This window comes from Panulirus ornatus, chromosome 50 (genome assembly GCF_036320965.1).
Source record: "Panulirus ornatus isolate Po-2019 chromosome 50, ASM3632096v1, whole genome shotgun sequence".
Taxonomy (NCBI): Eukaryota; Metazoa; Arthropoda; class Malacostraca; order Decapoda; family Palinuridae; genus Panulirus; species Panulirus ornatus.
Window position 1 is genome coordinate 4,557,765 of NC_092273.1, and position 21,675 is coordinate 4,579,439.

General features: G+C 38.3%; 1 protein-coding gene across 20 annotated transcripts in view; it reads left to right on the forward strand.

Annotated features, from left to right (window-relative positions):
- Nucleotides 1–21,675, forward strand: part of kst (spectrin beta chain, non-erythrocytic 5 kst) — a 281,464-nt gene that overhangs the window by 218,525 nt on the left and 41,264 nt on the right. For all 20 annotated transcript variants that reach the window (XR_011716398.1, XM_071691174.1, XM_071691185.1 and 17 more), the window contains 9 exons: nucleotides 148–404; nucleotides 6,287–6,473; nucleotides 6,677–6,877; nucleotides 7,008–7,238; nucleotides 11,247–11,561; nucleotides 15,744–15,824; nucleotides 15,977–16,138; nucleotides 18,361–18,551; nucleotides 20,093–20,381. Coding sequence is in view for 19 of the 20 variants with exons in the window: in XM_071691174.1 (XP_071547275.1) it covers nucleotides 148–404; nucleotides 6,287–6,473; nucleotides 6,677–6,877; nucleotides 7,008–7,238; nucleotides 11,247–11,561; nucleotides 15,744–15,824; nucleotides 15,977–16,138; nucleotides 18,361–18,551; nucleotides 20,093–20,381 (1,914 nt within the window). In the remaining variant the exon portion in view is untranslated. The remainder of the gene's footprint in view (nucleotides 1–147; nucleotides 405–6,286; nucleotides 6,474–6,676; nucleotides 6,878–7,007; nucleotides 7,239–11,246; nucleotides 11,562–15,743; nucleotides 15,825–15,976; nucleotides 16,139–18,360; nucleotides 18,552–20,092; nucleotides 20,382–21,675) is intronic.

A 21,675-nucleotide genomic window follows, 5' to 3' on the forward strand; every position in this document is an offset into this window, starting at 1 on the left:
ATAGCTTCAGAAATGATTCACATTAACTTGCATTTACCATCAAGTTTACAGCCGTTGAAACTCCTCCACTCGAGTATCTGGTCCTGGATAAATATGAAGGGCACATTTTGAAATGGGTATTATAATCCCAGTGTGAATCATTTTCAGGCATTGCTCTTCAATCGCACTTTAGATGACCTTGAATCCTGGATGGATGATGTAGAGACCCAGCTGCAGTCTGAGGACCATGGCCGTGACCTGACCTCAGTCCAAAGTCTTCTAAAGAAACATCAACAGCTTGAAGCAGATGTTGCAGCTCACCAGAGTGAGGTGGACCAGGCAAGAGAAGTTGCCCAGTCTTTCTCAGCAGCCAACCACTTCATGAGGGAAGAAATCATGGAGAGAGTAGAGGCTGTTACAAAAAGGTAGAATTATTGTTTTGTAACTTTTCTATATTTCATTTATTTATTATACCTAATTGCTGTTTCCCACATCAGCAAAGTAGTGCCAGGAAGCATATGAAGAATGGCCCATCCATATGTGTATATGAGTGGATGGGCCATTCTTTGCCTGTTTCATGGCACTACTTTCCATGGTTTACTTTCCATTAGAAAGGGTTGTGAATGGTGGGATAAAGAAGTAAAGCTGTTAGTGAAAGACAAAAGAGAGGCATTTGCATTTGGACAATACTTGCAAGGAAGGAGTGCAAATGACTGGGAGATGTATAAAAGAAAGGAGCTGGAGGTCAAGAGAAAGTTGCAAGGGTTGAAAAAGAGGGGAAATGAGAGTTGGGGTGAGAGAGTATCATTAAACTTTAGGGATAAGAGAAAGATGTTTTTGACGGAGGTAAATAACGTGCGTAAGACAAGAGAACAAATGGGAACATCAGTGAAGGGGGCAAGTGGGGAAGTGATAACAGGTAGTGATGAAGTGAGAAGAAGATGGAGTATTTTGTAGGTTTGTTGAATGTGTTTGATAATAGTGGCAGATATAGAGTGTTTTGGTTGGGGTGGTGTGCGAAGTGAGAGAGGTCTGGGATAATGGTTTGGTTAAGAGAGAAGAGGTAGTGAAAGGTTTGTGGAAGATGAAATCCAGCAAGGTGGAGAGTTTGGATGGTTTTGCAGTAGAATTTATTAAAAAAAGGGGGTGACTTGTGTCGTTGATTGGTTGGTAAGGATATTCATTGTATGTATGGGTCATGGTGAAGTGCCTGAGGATTGGCAGAATGCATGCATAGTGCCATTGTACAAAGGCAAAGGGGATAAAGGTGAGTTTTCAAACTACAGAGGCATAAGTTTGTTGTGTATTCCTGGGAAATTGTATGAGAGAGTATTGATTGAGAGGATGAAGGCATTTACAGAGCATCAGATTCGGGAAGAGCATTGTGGTTTCAGAATTGGTAGAGGATGTGTGGATCAGGTGTTTGCTTTGAAGAATATGTGTGAGAAATACTTAAAAAACAAGATAGATTTGTATGTAGCATTTATGAATCTGGAGAAGGCATATGATAGGGTTGATAGAGGTGCTTTGTGGAAGGTTTTGAGAGTATATGGAGAGGGCAGTAAGTTGCTAGAAGCAGTGAAAAGTTTTTACCAAGGATGTAAGGCATATGTGCGAATAGGAAGAGAGGAGAGTAATTGGTTCCCAGCAAATGTCAGTCTGTGGCAGGGGTGAGTCATGTCCCCATGGTTGTTTAATTTGTTTATGGATAGGGTGGTTAGGGAAGTAAATGCAAGAATTTTGGAGAGAGGGGCAAGTATGCTGTCTGTTGGGGATGGGAGGGCCTGAGAAGTGAGTCAGTTGTTGTTCACCGATGATACAGCTCTAGTGGCTGATTCAAGTGAGAAACAGCAGAAGTTGATGACTGAATTTGGAAAAGTGTGTGAAAGGAGAAAGTTGAGAGTAAATGTGAATAAGAGCAAGGTTATTAGGTTTAGTAAGGTTGAGGGACAATTTAATTAGGATGTAAGTTTAAATGGAGAAAAATTGGAGGTGAAGTGTTTTAGATGTCTGGGAGTGGACTTAGCAGTGAATGGAACCATGGAAGTGGAAGTGAGTCACAGGGTGGGAGAGGGGGCGAAGGTTCTGGGAGCGATGAAGAATGTGTGGAAGGAGAGAACGTTATCGTTAAGAGCAAAAATGGGTATGTTTGAAGGAATAGTAATTCCAACTATGTTATATGGTTATGAGGCATGGGCTATAGATAGGGTTGTACAGAGGAGGGTGGATGTGTTGGACATGAAATGTTGAAGGACAGTATGTGGTGTGAGGTGGTTTGATCAAGTAAGTAATGAAAGAGTAAGAGAGATGTGTGGAAATAAAAAGAGCGTGGTTGAGAGCAGAAGAGGGTGTGTTGAAATGGTTTGGACAAAGGAAAGAATGAGAGGAGAGATTGACAAAGAGGATATATGTGTCATAAGTGGAGGTAACAAGGAGAAGCAGGAGACCAAATTGGAGGTGAGAGGATGAAGTGAAAACGATTTTGAGCAATCAGGGCTTGAACACACAAGAGGGTGAGAGGCATGCAAGGAATAGAGTGAATTGGAATGATGTGGTATACCTTGGGTTGATGTACTGTCACTGGATTGAACCAAGGCATGTGAAACGTCTGGGGTAAACCATGGAAAGGTCTGTGGAGCATGGATGTGGATAGGGAGCTGTGGTTTTGGTGCATTACATACGACAGCTAGAGACTGAGTGTGAACAAATGTGTCCCTTTTTTTAAGAACTGACTGATGGCATAATGGCATTATTTTTTTAGTTACTGTCTGTCTCATATTCAAGATAGTATGGTTTGATCCATACACTCTATGTACTTTTTAGTCTCTCATAGTGTTTTTATGTTCTATTGCTCTGTGTGTATGGAATTGATCAAGTGCCTATAGGCTCTTGGTGTACTGACACACATCCTTTATTTATATCCAATGTGATTCCATGAATAAGGGCTCCCTTACTAATGGGAGTGCTTCAGCTTTTTCCACTCTGCACATAAAGCTAATTCAACAAGTGAGGTTACCCTCATGTAAAATGTGTTCATTGCACAAAAGCAGAAAGTTTCATTTGGCATCTGTGAGCGAGACAAATTTTGCCCAAACCAAAATATTTAGCTTATTGCATTTGTCCATCTGTATCCGTGTTATAATGTCTCTTACCTTCATCTATATTACAATATATTATTAGCAGCTTGTTAGTCTGCAGTGTATCTAAGGTGGACTTACCATATTAAGAATTTTCAGCTATGGGTTTTCCAGTGATTTCTTGCCACACTTTCTTCTTGCATCTTAAATCTTTACACTGTGCATTCTTAATTCCATTCAGACTATGAGGGTTATTTATTCATATTCATCTCTCTCTTTCTAATGTCATTGCCTATTATATGGGGTGGATTATATGTGTACGGCTATGCTTGTTTTGTGGGATTGATTTTGCAGAAGTATGGTTCTAACGCTAATCCTGCTAGCTGGCAAAGGGTAAGAACCAGCCAAAGGGTAGGAATAACCAGTTCTTTTGAGGGTAAATTTGCTACCTTGCCACCCTGCCTCAATCTTTTGTTTTACAGCCTCGACATAAGTAAACACCCATACATTAGAGTTTGGGCAAGTACTTCATTATGAAACTTCTTGCCTAATCCTCTCTTAGATTCTTCTCATTTCCTAGAGTTATCATTATACCTCCAGTGCTTTGTCCTCTTCTGAGTTTTATCAAAATAAATTTTCCAGCTACCATCCTGATTGTAACCCCCAAGTACACTTACAAATCATAAATGTACTCCATTCATAAAGATATTGCACAATGCTACCAGCATCTTTGGAAAAAAAATAGTGCCCTTATATACATTTACTTCCAAGTTTCTCACAACCGTAATCAAGGAGACTGCCATTTTATTCAGTTGCTCATCTGACTTTAGAAACAAGATAGCATGTATGTTCATTAACTGCTTTCACTCTGCCCAGCAATATGTTGCAATTATCTCACCCTCCTCCCTTCTTTTTCAGTGCTCTATCCATTATTACAGAAAAGTATCTGTCAACCAAAAAGTTTGTGATTAATATGGTTCTGTAAAGAGGATAGTCATGTAAAGTGAATTGTATCTTCATTATGTAAAGTAGATGGTTTAAGAGTAGATGGGAATAAAAGTAAGTTTATTAAGTTTAGCAGGGTTAGGATCAGGTTAGTTTGGAAGTGAGTTTGAATAGCAAAAAATTTGAGGAAGTAGATTATTTTAAATATCTGAGAATGGACATAGTGTTAAATGGAACCATAGAAGCAAAAGTAAGTCATAGGGTAGATGAGGGGTGAAGGTTCTGGGAGCAATGAGGAATGTGTGGAAAGAGAGGTGGTTGTCTTGGATGGTAAAAGTGGATATGGTCAAAGATATTGTGGTTCCAAAAATGTTACATGGATGCAAGGCATGGGCATTGCAGACGAGGGTGAAAGCATTGAAAATGAGATGATTAAGAACAGTATGTGTTGTGGAGTGTTTTGATCGAGTAATTATCAAAAGAGAGAGGCGTGATAATAAAGAGTGTAGTGGAGAGAGCTGAAGAGGGTGATTTAAAAATATGTAGAGAATGAGCCAAATGAGGTTCACAAAGAGGATATATTTGTCACAAGTGGAGGGAACAAGGAGAAGGGGTAGACCAAATTGGAGATAGGAAGATGTAGTGCAAAAGTTTTTAAGTGATTGTGGCATGAACATGCTGGAGGATGAAAGGCATCCATGGGATAGAGTGAATTGGAATGATGTGTTTTATTGGGATCAGTATGCTGTGATTGGATTGAAGCATGGCATGTGGAGCGGCCAAGTTAAACCATGGAAAGATCAGTGGGGCTGTTTTGTCAATATGGAGCTAGGATAAGACACCTAGAAAATGGATGTGAGAGAATGTAGCCATCTTTGTCTGTTCCAGCACTACCTTGCTGACATGGGAAATGGCGGTTGAGGAAAAAAAGATGGTATCATGAATATCTGACTTTGGAAAGTATTAATTAAACCACAGTAGTTGCTTCAATTTAGTTATGTTGATATTTTCCTCAAATGCCTTTAACATAATTCATACATTATGTAAGAGCCTAATGAAGAGCTTTGTGTAGACAGAATATATGAAACATAGAGTCTACTTTGTGTATCATTCTCTATGTATAAGTTTAATTTAATGAATGTAATAACAGCATCCAAGTGTTCATGTGCTGTGTTTCACTTCCATTTTCATCATTATTTCTCTAAGTATGTGAATTACCATACCATTGTGGTGCCATTTGATTTTCACAGCATTCTTATGCAGTGGTGGCCCAATTAATTCCGGGTGGGGGGGATAAAGTGAGCAGTTATAAGGCAATTGTTCGTTATAATACACTCCTCAAGTAAGATTTATTTGAATATTTATATAATGGGCATCAGCTATTATTGTTTCATGAAAGGGATGCTTGGTAGAGAAAGATTGGAACCCTGATCTAACATAATGCAGTTCTTCAGAGGAATCACTCAATCTCTTGTTTACCTCCTTGCCTGTTATCACTTCCCTATGTGCTCCTCTCACTGATATCCCCATTTGTTCTCTTATTTTCCTTACATTATTCACGTCCTTCCCAAGTATATTCGTATACTTTCTGAAGTTTGCCGATACTCTTTCATGCCATCCCTCATGTGCCCTCTTTTTTATAATATATTTTGATGGAAGAGAGAAAATGTGTTTTATGTCAATTTAGTTGTGCAGACATGAGATTGCCAGCCCTTCTTTCTGATAAGCAGCTGTTTATATGTTCATCGTGTTTGAATATGTACACAATTTGGAGTGTTTACAGGTTGCTTTAATGTATTAGAGACTAGTATGACAGTGTAGCTTGGAGTGTGCTGTTTAACCCTAACTTAGTTTGTTTTTTGTTTTTTTGTTGATAATTTTTACAACTGTGTAGCTCAGTTTACGATATTTCAAGTTTTAATTGGCTAGATTTCAAAACAAATCTCTTTAGAATTCTGTAACCACTTTATTCTAGATGATTGGTATCCACTGGTGTTGGTTTAAGCCTGATAATATCAAAGGAGTTTGAGCAAGTACAGAAATATATGTTACAGCAGATCTTATGTTCTTGTTTACAAGAAAAAAGTAAATTTTTCACTTGTTAGCCTGGCTTCTTGATTTCCTTATCAGGAAATTTTTGAATTTGTCTTATTTCTCTTTGAAAAATATGGGACTATAGTTATCAAAATGAGCTTGAGAGGAGCAGATGACCATCCTCAGCATTATTAGGTAAGGGAAATGGAGTAAGATCATTTTTATGAGATACATATATCTTTTACATTCAGACACAATTCCTTACATGAGCCAATCCACATCCGTCATGAGAATCTGGAGGATGCCATGTTACTGCAACAGCTTTTACGAGATATTGATGATGAACTTCTGTGGATAGGAGAAAAGGAACCTTTAGCAGCAAGCCAGGACCTTGGTTCATCACTAACAGCTGTACAAAACCTACAGAAGAAACATCAGGTATGTAAGAGTAAGTTGATCACTCATTTAGTGAGTTTTCATTTGTACTTTTAACTTAGATTATATACTGCTATGTATATCTGTGTTAGCTGTAACATATGCATAGGATTCTTCATGACTTAGAAGAATTCCTAATTGTCCACAATAAGATAAAGTATAGACATTAAGCATTATGGCGATAACTCATGGAAATATATTTTCAGGCATTGGAGGCTGAAATCCAGTCCCATGAACCAGTTATTAACAGTGTAAATAGCCGCTCACAACAAATGATTCGGTCTGGCCACTTTGCATCTTCTGAAATAGAAACGAAGATAAAGCAGCTTCTTTCACGGTTGACTCAGCTTAAGGACACAGCAAGTGTTAGACGGCTTAGACTCCTTGATGCGGTTGAGTCGCAGATGGTAAGTTTATATGTGCTTCAAGTGTACTGACCATTAGATTTGAACTTTTAGCCATTGAATGAATAAAACTCAATTTCACAGGTGGTATCTTTTCATTGATTGTTCTTATGTCAAGAGTTTTTTTCCATAGTTCTATACAGAAGCCAGTGAGGCAGAGGCCTGGATGAGAGAGAAAAGACCCTTACTTTTCTCACAAGACTTTGGGAAAGATGAGACATCTGTTGGAGCACTGAGTAAAAAGTTGGACAATGTTGCACGGGATTTAGAGAGTTTCAAAACCATCGTAGAGAAGCTATCATTGCTGTGTGCAAAGCTCACAGACAGAAGACACTTTGACAGTGACAACATTTCTAAGAAAATGGTAAGTGTGATCTGTAAATACTTTACATTTGATGAGGTGTTTTACTACAGTATAGCTCCATGTATCTGACCCATTTGGCTCTTAGGTGAATTTAGATGGGCAGAAAGTGTAGTTAACTGAACATTATTAATGGAAAGATATAAAATGATCCTGAAAAGTCTGTGGTAAATCATGATAATTAAATTTTTTATTACTCCTTTGAAGACATATTTTAGCCAGACCATGAACTGCCAACCTCTTATTTAGCTTTTGGATGTCACCATGGCTGTTTGATGTGTGTTTGAATTGATGGTGAGGGATGGTGATGAATTCGAGGGCCTTGGATTCTGCAGTCTGTCGTAGTTAGGGGTGTCTGGAAGATGGATTTAAGTGAGAAACTGCAGAAGCTGGTTTCTGAGTTTGGGAGAGTGTGGGAAAAGAGAAAGTTAAGGGTAAATGTGAATAAAAGTAAGGTTATATGGGAGAATCTGGAGGAAATGGAGCATTTTTTGACACATGGAGTGGAGTGATGACAAATGGAACCATGGTAACTGAAGTGAGCCATAGGTTCAGTGAGGGAGCTAAAGTCCAGTGTGCATTAAGGAGTGTATGGAAAGAAAGGTCACTTTCTTGCTCATTTGTTCGATGTCTGTGTAAAAACCAGAACTTTTCCTTCTTCTTAAAAACGTGTTGTTACATCCCACCACTTAGAAGGTTGACAGTTCTAACCCCTTTAACTATAACCCTGTTGCTTTGACATCTGCTATTTCCAGAGTCTTTGAATCCCTCCTCAGCTTTTATATCCTCAGACATCTTGAATCTCGCTTGTCTTTTTTTTTTATCACAAGTATGGCTGCTGTAAGGCAAGGTCCACTGGTGATCTTTCTTATATACTAATGTCTGGTCATCATCCCTAAAAGATTTTTGGGAACCATATATCCATGGCTTTTGAAGAGTGTGACATTGGGGTCTCATCTCTAAGCTCCTCTCTTTTGGCTTCCTTTCCTCACTTTGATCAATCATATATAGCTTACTTTCAGGTCGATCTGTATCCTTGGTTATTGATGGATCATCTTCTTCCCCTTTCTCTGTCAACACTGGTGACCCTCAAGGTTCTGTCCTGTCTCGGTGACCCTCAAGGTTTTGTCCTGTCTCCTATGCTTTTTCTTCTTTTTACCAATGATTTTCTCTTTTCTACAAGTAATTAAATGTGCTCATATGCTGACAGTTCAAAACTGCATTCCTTCTACTTCAGATTTGCTACTTCTCTCGATTGATCTGCATTTTGTCTTGTCAGTGTTCTCATTATACTCCAAATTTAGAGAGGATATCTTGGTGGGGTAGATGAAATCTGGTTAAGTTGAATGCCTCTTGAAACCCAGTTTTCCCTATCTCAATATTGAAAATTCCTCACACCTATCCTGCCTCCTTCAACAGATCTGTAATTCCACCTCTTGACTCAATGAACATTTTATTTATATTTATTTATTATACTTTGTCGCTGTCTCCCACGTTAGCAAGGCAGCGCAAGGAAACAGACGAAAGAATGGCCCAACCCACCCACATACACATCCACACGCACATATACATACCTATACATCTCAACGTATACATATATATAAACACACAGACATATACATATATACACCTGTACATAATTCATACTGTCTGCCCCTATTCATTCCTGTCGCCATCCCGCCATACATAAAATGACAACCCCCTCCCCCCAAATGTGCGTGAGATAGCACCAGGAAAAGACAACAAAGGCCACATTCGTTCACACTGTCTCTAGCTGTCATGTAAATGCCTCGAAACCACAGCTCCCTTTCCACATCCAGGCCCCACAGAACTTTCCATGGTTTACCCCAGACGCTTCACATGCCCTGGTTCAATCTATTAACAGCACATCGACCCCGGTATACCACATCATTCCAATTCACTCTATTCCTTGCATGCCTTTCACCCTCCTGCATGTTCAGGCCCCGATCACTCAAAATCTTTTTCACTCTATCTTTCCACCTCCAATTTGGTCTCCCACTTCTCGTTCTCTCCACCTCTGACACATATATCCTCTTTGTCAATCTTTCCTCACTCTTTCTCTCCATGTGACCAAACCGTTACAAAACACCCTCTTCTGCTCTCTCAACCACACTCGTTTTATTACCACACATCTCTCTTACCCTTTCATTACTTACTCGATCAAACCACCTCACACCACATATTGTCCTCAAACATCTCGTTTCCAACACATCCACCCTTCTCCGCACAACTCTATCTGTAGCCCACGCCTCATAACCATATAACATTTTCGGAACCATTATTCCTTCAAACATACCCATTTTTGCTATTATTGTAATGTACACACTATCTTGGAAACCCTATATTATGGCAATAGCCAATTTGCCCGTAAGAAACTGGGAGGCCTGTTAAGAAGTAGAAATTTATTTTCTTGCAAACTATTGCTCTGTTTATGCAAAGGTTTTATCTGCCCTTGTTTAGAGTACAGGTTCTCACATTTAGGGTGGCTCTAGCTCTTCATCCTTATCTAACAAAGTTGAGTAAAAAATTTGGAACTACTTTCCCTCATCTATTCTTTTTCCCTTTCACTGACTCCTTTATATTTCATTTAAATCCTGGCCTTAATGTGGACTTTTTTGTCTGTGTCTGGCATCTCCAGTTTGAAAAAAATAATGGTATAGTATTTCCAAAGGTGTATGGATGTGAGGTATAGGCCTCAAACAAAAGTGTAAAGAAAGGTATGAATGTGTTGGCAATGAAATGTTTAAGTCCAGTATGTGGTATGAGAAGAGTTGACCGAGTAAGAAATGCTGTAGTAAGAGAAGAGTGTGTTAGTAAGAAGAGTTTGAATGAGAGAGCTCAGGAGGGTGTGCTGAAATTTCTTGGACATATATAGAAAGGATGAATGAGGACAGGATGGCTAAGTGCATGTATATGTCAGAAGTGGAGGGTGCCATGAAAAGGGAGAACCAAGGAGTTGGAAGGATGGAGTGGAAGATGCTGTAAAATATTAGGGCCTGAACATGCAGAAAAACATGGTATGCAAGTGATAGAGATCTGGAGCGATGTGGGTATACTGAGGACAGCCTATTGTCAGTGGGATAAACCAGAACTTATGAGCTATGAGGAGAAACTTCAGAAAGGTCTGTGGGATATGGGTGTGATTGGGGTCTGTGGTTTCGGTTCATCATACTCAGTATGATAACTAGAGAATATATCCGTGTGAGTGACACCATTCTTCATCTGTTCATGGTGCTACCACAGGTGTTGCAATAAAACTACAAACAACTAGGAAAAAGGATGTTTATGTTAACATCTTTTTTTCTTCCAGTTGTTTGTTTGTGATGATTCCAGAAGTTATGGTTTTTATCCTGTCTCTAAGTTCATTATGCCTTAACATTCAGTTACTGAATATCACATGGAGGCTCAAATCCTTTGTTTATGGCACTGATATTTAGTATCAGCATTTGGTACTGGTTCAACTGTTTCCATGTCAAATGTTTCCCATGTCTATGTTGAAATTTTGTACATCTGTTTGTGTTTGTCCAAGTAATCATTTGTTTAGTAGTTGTTTTATATTTGTACATCATTCTGTAGTCTTAGCAGTATTTTGTCAACCTCAGCCCCTGGAGTTCACTAGTTATGGAGACTATTGCTTTGGCCACCCCATTGAGGGAATTCCAGGAGGGAACAGGCATCAGAGATATAGATAGATAGACAGACCTCAGCCCCACATATCAGGTCCAACATACTTACTTCTTCACATGGCAGCAGAGAAAAGCAGTTTGTTAACAACAGCATATGTGGTGAGCACTGTATACTTACCATGTCTCATGGTAAAACATTGTCTTGCCATCTTCCTCCTACCTAATTATATATTATGGAACTTCATAGTTATTTTTGGTTTTGTACTATTGTTTTTTATTATTTGCTGTCAGTGTTTAATTCATGCGATCACATGGACAGTAAGAGTACTTAGGGGGTATAAATATTTCTATTTTACATTTGCAGGCTGATGTTACACAGCAATACACTGAACTAAAAGCCTTAAGGGAAAAACGAGCAAAACGATTAGAAGAGAGCCGCAAGCTATTCACCTTCCTTCGGGAGAGTGATGAAGTAGGTGAATGGCTAAATGATCAGATGGCAATAGCAGCAAGTGAAGACTATGGAAGGGATGTAGAGCACGTAGAGATTCTAATCCAAAAGTTTGAATCCTTTCTCACTGCTTTAGCTGTTAATGAAGAAAAACTAATCAGTGTTAAAGGGAAGGCCAGAACTCTCATAGATGATGGACATCCTGAGCCAGAAAGAATAAAAGAAAAGGTAAGTTACAAGCAGTTACTATTCTTTGTCTTCATAGTATACTTGTTTTGTTTAACAGAATATACTTTTGGTTAGAACGTGTGTTATCAAAGTAGTCTTGTTGAAAGCATATTTCTTTAGGAAGTAAGAAAATTTTTTGCAGTGCCTTTTTAGAAGTGTTGCTTAATGTAACATTGATTAACCATTGTCAGAAAGTGTTAGGAGTCTTGAATAAGTGTAGATATTTCTGAAAATAGTTATGATTTCTTCATACTTTTAATTGTACTCACATTTGAAAAGTAACTTGTTTAGTTTGGATATTATATATGTAAATAGAATATACCATTGCTCTGTATGTATTATATACTTGTACATTTAGGGTATAATTGGGGTACTTGGATTCCCTGGTTTACATGAAAATGATGGAAATCTTGTTGAATTGTTTGCTGAAAAAGGACTGTTGATGGGAGTACATAGTTTAAAAGGTTCACTCATGAATATACAAGGGTGAATGTGGTTGAGGGTCAGTGGTCATTCATGATTATGTGCCAGTTGACAGTCATGCAGTGGGCAGTGGATGTGAATGTGTTGACAGGGAAGCTAGGTGGAATATCTGATCATTTCTTGGTAGAGGCAGGTGTGAAAGTTGATGGTGGATTAAGAAAAGGAAGTGATGGTTGAATAGAAGGGTGAAAGTGAGTTAGCTAGTAAAAATGATCCTGTGCAAAGATTTCAAGAGAGATGAAGTGAAGAGTGGTATGGAATGAGAGCATGAGTAGTAGGGGAGTGTGGAGGGTGTGTAGGGAAGCGGTATTTCAGGTTGTAGCCTGAAGAATATGTGATGTGGATATAGAAGAATGGATAATACAAACCTCTATGGTGTTGAAGGAACTTTAACACTGTAAGCCTTAATGCAAAAAAGCAAAGTCAGTTTGAAAGTAGAATACCACAGTAGAATCACAGTGAAAGCAATATGTGAATTTTTGTGAAACAAAAGTGTCATAAATCACAGCATGTGGGTTAAGGTAATGTAACGGGACTGATCAGATGCTCAAAGTAACCACAGAGAGGTCAGAACTGTACTGTACTGTATGCAGTACTGCAGATGTATTGATAATATAGTGAAATGTTTACTTGTTAGGGAAAAAACTTAATTTCATTAGTTATAAATGTGGTGGATTTCACATCACCAAGAAAATAACATTATGTAAGTTTTTCAGGAAAACTTTACTGTCGTCATTATATATGCTGTTAATGGACCAAAGCAAGACATATGAAGTGGCCAGGGTAAACCATGGGCAGGTTTATAGGGCTTGGTTGTGGGTGCTTTGGTTTTGATGCATTACACATGAGAGATAGATAATGGATGTGAGCAAATGTTCCTGGCAATACCTTGCTAAAGTGGGAAACAGTGATCAAGTATGAGAAAAAATTTATATTGTTTCTTGTACATGTACTTATTGGTATTTTTTAATGAAATATTTTCATTATTATTTTGTTGAATTCCATATCAGTGTAAAAATAACATTATAAGTTTGTTCATGATGCAGTAGAAGTGTTTCCTGGAAAAATTTGTTGATACACATCTTATTTTTTGCACATCATTGAAAAAATATTATTTAAATTCATTCATGATGCAGTAGAGATGTTTCCAGGAAAAAGAATTAGATATTTTATTTACATTGTGATGTGCTTCTGCTGAATTAGATTGTACTTTGTGCAATATATTGATACTGTACACAGTGTTACATAAGGAGACAGTAGTACAATACTCTTAATGCACAAACTACCATATTTACCAGAACAGTGGTTAGTGACCACAAGCATTGGTTGCTTTGGACTCTCAGAATATATCAGACTATTCCAGTATATCAAGTGGTGGTCATACAGATGGCTGTTATCAGTTGGGCTTTGTATGTCCAATAAAGCCAGTTTCTGATATTCTGAATATGGGTTCGTTATAGCAAGGCTTCATTGTTTTCCCAGTCATCATTCTTGTTTCAGCAGACAACTTGGCAAGCTTATTCCCATTTTCATGTACACTGGTAACTTTATTTCCTCAAAAAATACCCTAAATTGCTACCTCACCCTCCTGCATTCAAATCTTCTGGCACCATGATGCAGTTCCTTACATCAAAACTCCAAAAGCTTTTGATGAAAAAAATCCTTTCTTTTCACCACCCACAACCAGGTGAATGAGGCCTAACAGTTACTCAACTCTCGGAATGTGCATTTATTCTGACCAATCGCTAACTCTTGTATCAAATATATATTATTAGTGTTTGTGCACTTGTTTATTACTCTTTCATAGCTGAACTGTAGCTGTTAGAGGCTTGAGATTTTGACTGTAGACACTTCAAATTCTAGACAAGGATTAAGCTGCTGCACCGTGGCCTTAAAGGCCATTTTTTGACCAAAACACATATTTTGTACATGATACTTAGGGATGGTTGGAGTTCTGTTGAGTGGAGGTGGTTGATCATTCTGTGTTATGGGAGGGTGTATGTTGGATTCCTGTCTGTATCGGATTAAGAGGATGATAGCAGATTTCTCCTAGGACACAGACATTCTGTTTTGAATGAGTCAATGTACTGTCTTTGTAATGCAATGTTGCATGTTTTTTGTTGCTTGGATAGTGTCAAGGTAGGGTTAATGTCACTGGCATACACTAGTAGTTGAGGAATGATTGCCAGAGTGTCTTCCCCAGTGGAGAAAACACAATTGTAAGTATGCAAGGTGTTTGAATTTGACCCATGGTCTGGCACAGTGATGAGGGATGGCCTGAAGCTGTGCTCCATAGGGAGTAGGGAAATAGGAATACAGTCCTCACATTTCCAGCATATCAGGAGACTCTTAGGGTTGGGAACAGAGGGCCAGAAACCCTCCCTTCCTTGTATTTTTACTTTCTAAAAGTGGAAATAGGAGTCAAGTGAGGATTGCTCCTCTTTGGCTCAACCTGGTGTGGGTGTAACTATGCATATAGCACTGCCGATATGAGAATCAGGTCTTTGTGTATTCACAGAAAGATTATTTCCCATAACACATTTTCACTTTTCACAGATTTTATACCAATGGCAAATTCCGTGAACATTGCCCAGCACATTAAGCTTGTTTTTATCACTGTGACTGAAGTACTGGAGGGCTTCAAGTTATGACACTTCAACTTACAACGTTTTGGACATATGACACTTAAGAATTAGGGTACGTTGTATCGACTTACGGCACTGTGCTTTGACTTGTGACAGTTTGGAAAAAAAAATTTATATACATATTTTTAATGTCGGAAGGAATTATTTCTTTTAATAAATTATATCACCCTAATATGAAGTATTTGCATATGTTTGCTTATTGTAATTGTCACATCATAATACAATTTGATTTATATCCCACCAACAGGCAAATTACATTTTTATGTTCACTGTAACTCCAATGCTGACTGACCTCGAACTGAAATGGTAGTTGGATCAGATGATTCAAGGGTTGACTTAGGTAAATGTAGCACCCCTCACTCTCCTTCCTAATTGTTTTCATTTCAACACCATTCCATTCTATTACCACCTAAAGCTCTCATCATCAGGTATTTTGTTAAGTCGTTGAAGTACCCTCTGCATTATCTGTGATATGGTAACATTTCATGAATCAGAAAACAAAGGGGGTGATGTAGATAGCCCAAGTGCCATTCCTGCTATCTCCCATTAACTTTTGTCAGTGACTGTAGCCTCCAACTTTGACAAAAGAAAAATCCCATTTCAGCTGCACCTAAAGCCTTCATCACCGTGTTCAGTAAATTACCTTTTTCAACATATTTTCACTGAATAGTGTCTAAGATAGTTATGACAAGTGTTATAAACTGTAATGGATATGGGTGGTAAGCTGTTTCAGGTCCAGTAAAATCTAGTTCATCAAAAATGGTTACATTGGGGAAATTTTTAGGCTGGAACATAACCCCATTTATAACATATGGTTTCACTGATTTGACTTGGGACGTATTCTTCTTGCAACAGGTTTTCCAGGACTGTAACACCATTGTAAATTGAAGCCCTCCAGTACAGCCGATACAAGTATACAACAAGGCTTTACACCTGTGACTATGCCACCATTGCTCTCTTTGATGTAAAAGTTTTCACATTGTACAGTTTAATAGGATTATGTATTTGTCTTTTCTGACTTTGTATTGATTCTTAAATTTCTTGTGAATTTCAGGTTGAAGAGCTGCAGCAACTGTGGGATGACTTGAAGGAGTTGGCTAATGCAAGACAAGAGGCTCTGGCTGGAGCTAAACAGGTGGGATTTTTGGTTGAGATGACATGAATTAACAAATTGAACAATATTAGTGATAGGTTTATTTTTTGTAAAATTATTTTGTTTCTATTTAGCCCCAGAGCCAGATAATATGAATTTTTTACATTTTCGTAATATTCATTTGATTTTTATAGGTCCATGTTTTTGACCGTAATGCAGATGAAACAATCAGTTGGATTGCAGAGAAGGATGCCTTTATATCATCTGAAGATTATGGCCATGATTTAGAGACTATTCAGAGTTTGGCACGAAAACATCAGGGCTTTGAAAGAGACTTGGCTGCAGTAAAGGAACAGGTATGAAGATTTTATGAGCACTAATATAATTTACTTATGGCAAAGTTTGTATCAATAAGATGTAGAGATGGTCATTTATGGTTTCACCATTAAGAAATTTTGTATGTACAATTTTGCCTTATGATTACAAAGATAACCATATTCTTGGGAGTCTGGGTTCAATTCTCAGGTTTGCACTAGTAAATTTATTTACATTGATTTCCATGTGAACATGTTCTTATGTACAAGGATAAGTTTAAGTACACATGATCACATGTATAAGAGAATAGTGATCCATGGGGTAGCATCATACACTGAACTGATAATGGGGAAGGAGCAATATGACCTCAGGAAAGACAGAGGACACGTGGACTGGATGTTTGCTTTATAGTGTGTATGTGAAAAGTATTTGGAGAAAGAGAATGATTTTTATGTGGCATTTATGGATCTGAAACAGTCATACATTAGGACTTAATTGTGGAAGGTGCTACAGATGTGTGGAGCAAATGGATAACCACCAAATGCATTGCACTTTTAATCATTGTCAACAGGAGTATAAGAGGAAGAGTGGTTCCCTATGAAGATGGGTGGGGTGTGTGTTAAGGATATAAGATTTGACAATGGCTGTTTAATCTCTTCAAGGATATAAGATTTTTGATGGAAATAAATGCAAGGGGCTGAGAGCAAGGAACAGGTCTTAGGTATGCTGGAAGTGGGGCTGCACATAGAGATGAATCAGCTGACGTTCGTAGATGACAGTGCTCTGGTGGCAGACTTCAGAAAGAACTCCTAGAGGTTGGTAAAAGAACTTGGGAGTATGTGTAAAGGGAGAAAGTTTTGGGTAAATGTGATCAAAAGTAATGAAGTGCAACAAGAGAATGAGACAGGAGGGATTAAGTTTGCATGGGGAGGACCTGAAAGAAGAGGAGTGTTATAGGAACCTTGGAGTGGATATGGCAGGTTAGAACCATGGGGGCTAAAGTGAGTCATAGTGTGGAAGAGGGGCTAAGGTTTTGTCAGCTTAAAGGAAGGTGTCTGTAAAGGCAAAGGTGGTTACAATTGAATGTATAGTTGTCCCACCAATATTGTAATGATGTGAGTCTTTGCTTGTTAATGCGTAAGAAAGGAAGAGAGTGTGTATTAGAAATGAAATTCTGTGGAATGTTATGTAGCATGAGATAGGTTAATTGTGTAAGGAATGACTTTCATAAAGGTATCTTAGCAAGTGCAGTCTGATTAAGGCCAGCACCAGCCAGGATGTGTGGAAATAGTTTGGGCATATGAGCTGGATGAGTTGAGAAGACTGGTGAAGATTTGTGTGAATCAGTTGTGGAGATGGAGGGATTAAGGGAAAGGGGAAGACTGAGATGAAGATGGAAGGATGGAGTGGAGGAAGCAGTCGGGTATTTGAGCTTTAACATTTGGGAGAACAAGAGGTTTGTATTGGATTAGTGAAATGGATTGGTATGGGGCATAGTTGGGAAAGCAGTGTGTTTTCAGTGACTAGAAAATGGCACAATAAGCATTCCACTGTGTAGCCTATGAGGTTTTGATGTGGATACTTGTTCCTGGTTTTGGTACATTACATGACAGTTAAGAGACTGGATGTGTGCCATTGAGTAGTAGTTCTTGTATTCCTAATGCTATCTTACTCAAGATGGGAAGGAAATTAGGTATTAATCTATTGGTAGTGGGTACTTTGAGACTGAGGAAGGAAACCAGAATGAGTTGAAATAGTTGAGGCATGTAAAGAGAATAAGTGTAGAAAGACTTTCTGCAAGGATATATATATTTCAGAAGTGGAGGGCAAAACATGGAGGAGGAGGAGACCAAAAAGATGATGAAAGATAAAGTGAAAAAGGCTTTGGGGTTTCTAGGTCTGAACATTGATAAGCATGAAATGAGTGCATAGGATAGAATGTACTTAATTTGGATTTGATTTTGATTGCTTTGCTGTTATTTTTTCCCCCATTTTATGCTTATTATTCACCATCACTAATGCTCATGCCAGCAGTTTACTTTACCTGCTGCAATATGAAGGTAATGGCTTTTCTTATATATTATAATCTGTGAAAGGTTTGACTGAACACACAAATTCTGATACATGAAGTAAGACAGACCACATTGATGGACAACAACCAATTTAAGAGACTAGTTTTTAGCTGCTTTTTTAAAAATAAATGTGCAAACTTTTTTCCAGATTACAAATAGAAAAAAGTTTCATCTGTCCTTCTTTCTTGTAGGTGGAGTCTGTAGTTGAGGAAGCCAAACGCCTTGCTGAAGTTTTCCCTGATGCAAGAGAGCATATTTCTGTCAAGCATGAGGAAACTGTTGAAGCATGGAATGATCTTCTTGATAAGTCTGCACAAAGGAAGGATAAACTGTACCAGGCAGAAAAACTACAGTCATATTTTGATGACTATAGAGAACTTATGTAAGATATCCTCATAATCTGTTTTTTCTGAAGCATATTATATTGTTCAAAGAGTTTCATTATTAGACATTTTAAGAACAGAAGTTTTGTATATTTCCACTAAATTGCTTGGTGTTGTGTTTCCATGTGTGGGCAACTAAAGGCCTCTTGCAAGCTCACCCTGCCAGCTTCTTGTACACAACAGCTCTTTTCCTATGCTTAACAGGATTTGATAAAGAATATCAGAAATTATCCAGTGTGAAATGTTGAAAGTGTAGTAAGCCACTCATGATGTGTTCCTGAAAAGATATTAAGCCTGAAGGGTCCTGTAAACATTTTGTTTTGCTGCTTACATATGATTAACTCTCATAGAAATAATTCTAAATTTGTTTTTTAAGTATTTTTTTTATTTATTATACTTTGTCACTGTCTCCCGCATTAGTGAGGTAGTGCAAAGGAACAGACGAAAGAATGGCCCAACCCACTCACATACACATGTATATACATAAACACCCACACATGCACATATACATACCTACACATTTCAACACATACATACATATACATACACAGACATATACACATGTACATATTCATACTTGCTGGCTTCCTCCATTCCTGTCGCCACCTGCCTCACAGAAATGGCACCCCCCTCCCCCCTGTGCACGAGTTAGCTCTTGGAAAAGACAACAAAGGCCACATTTGCTCACACTCAGTCTCTAGCTGTCATGTGTGATGCACCGAAACCACAGCTCCCTTTCCACATCCAGGCCCCACAAAACTTTCCTTGGTTTACCCCAGATGCTTCACATGCCCTGGTTCAATCCATTGACAGCACGTCGACCCTGGTATACCACATTGTTTCAATTCACTCTATTCCTTGCACACCTTTCACCCTCCTGTATGTTCAGGCCCCGACCACTCAAAATCTTTTCACTCCATCCTTCCACCTCCAATTTGGCCTTCCACTTCTCTTCGTTCCCTCCACCTCTGACACTTATAAACTCTTTGTCAAGCTTTCCTCACTCTTTCTTTCCATGTGACCAAACCATTTCTGCTTGTCAACCACACATTTTTTATTACCACACATCTCTCTTACCCTTCTGAGTGCCTCATTTGCCCTAATTCAGCCCATTCATAGCATATCACATCTTGCATTCACCATCCCCCCAATTTACTTGTTCCCTTGCACAAACAAGACACCATACTTCTGCCACCCTATCAGTAGACACATTCTGCAGTCCTTCAAAATACTCACTCCATCTCCTCTTCACCTCGTGTTAGCCTGTTACCACTTTTGTGGTGTCAGGAGGTGTTACCACCTTTGGCAAGGCAGTATCATCATCAGTTGACAAAACACAGAGTACAGTCTCATTAAAGAACTCATTTTAGAGGAGTCTATGATGTCCATATTTGTTACCAAGTGTAGCACAGCTTTGGAACAGCAGGAGCTCCTGGAAAATGGGTCCCTAGTAACATCATGACCCTCTCAGAAAGGGTTGTTGGATAAGAGATAATGATAACTTATATTTTACCAATGAAAATAATGAAATCCTTCATAGGGCGTGGCTGAATGAAATTTTGGCCAAGATCACAGCACCTGAGTTACCGAAAGATGTCCCTGGTGCAGAAACCCTTATCTCAAGACATAAGGAGTACAAGACTGAGATTGATGCCCGTGCAGATTCTTTTGACAATTTCTGTGCTGCTGGTAATGCACTAATTGACCAAGGTCACTTCATGGCAGAGGAGATAGCTGACAGGATTGCCACACTTGAAGCCCGTAGAAAATTACTCATTCAGTCTTGGCAAACAAGAGCAACAATCTATGAGCACAATTACGACTTACGAGTAAGTATGCCATTAATTTATAAGATTCTTTAATAAAAGGTATTAGTTTAATTCAGTAAGTGATTGGTTCAAGAGTAATGATATGGTTCAAGAATAATCCTATGGGTTTACAGTCCAATAGACCTTCAGTGAACTTGGGTTGGCATTGTATTGTTCACTGTTTTTTGCTCAGTTTTAGTCACTAGGTGAGGCCATTAATTTAATTTTCCTTCCATGTTTTCAAGGGAAGCATTTTATGAAAGTAAGGATAGTTTTAACATGTAATGATATTGTGGCTTAGAGTTGTCTTTATGCTATTGTATCAAGGGGATATGGTAGCCCTTGTTTGTTGGATTGATGGTTATCATGGATATGTGAACAGGACAGATCAGGATATATGGAATATAGCTTTACCCAGAAGGATTCAGGTTTATATAACATTACCTATATGGTAAGGATACTACTTTCATGCATTTTCATGTAATAATTAGTGTAGTAGGGAAAAGTACTCAAAGTATTTAGTAATGTAACAGTAAAATACTTGTAGCCCCAGCTTTACATGTTTGCAATGCTAATGGGGTCTCAGTAACTGATCACTCCCAGGGTTCTGTTGTGGAGGAAATGGTGAACAGCTGTTGGTATTGGATGAAGGTAGAAAAACTGGCAGTTAAGTGTGGTGTAGTCTGTGGAGCAGAATGGAAGGGTACAAAAGCATTATAAGTTGGTTGTAACCTCAGCTAATATCGATTAAGTAGTGGTATCAGCTGAGCATGAGTAAATGTACTTTTAGATTAATTAGGGAATGTAGTTTTAGACTTGTATATTATTGATGGGTATTTCACTATTCAATTTGTTTAAGGTATTGGTTGAACTGTGTTATAAGGTGCCTGTATATGTGTTTGTTAAAGATGACATGTTTACACAGAGGAAGATGTCATCAAAGATGTGTTAGTAGTCTTGTATGGTAGTATAATTTTTTCTTTGTGGTGTGGAGTAATTAAGCACAAAATGGCAGGACTGTGTGAGATGTTGTTAAGCTGAATATGAAATGAGTTGACTACACAAATGTCCTTTTCCTATTAAGAACAAAACAAATGTAATAGTGGGGTGGCTCTTAAGATACAGGTAGCATTATTTTTTGATGTAAGATAGGAGTTCAGGAATTAGTGAACATTAGTTAACTGAAGGTTATAAAGATAAATGTTGTTAAGAGATAAAGTAATGTTGGTTAGGTATGTACATTGAATGGATTTGGAAAAGATGTATGAATGTCTCTGAGGCAAGAGGGTGCTATTGCACATTAAAGGAAACTTAT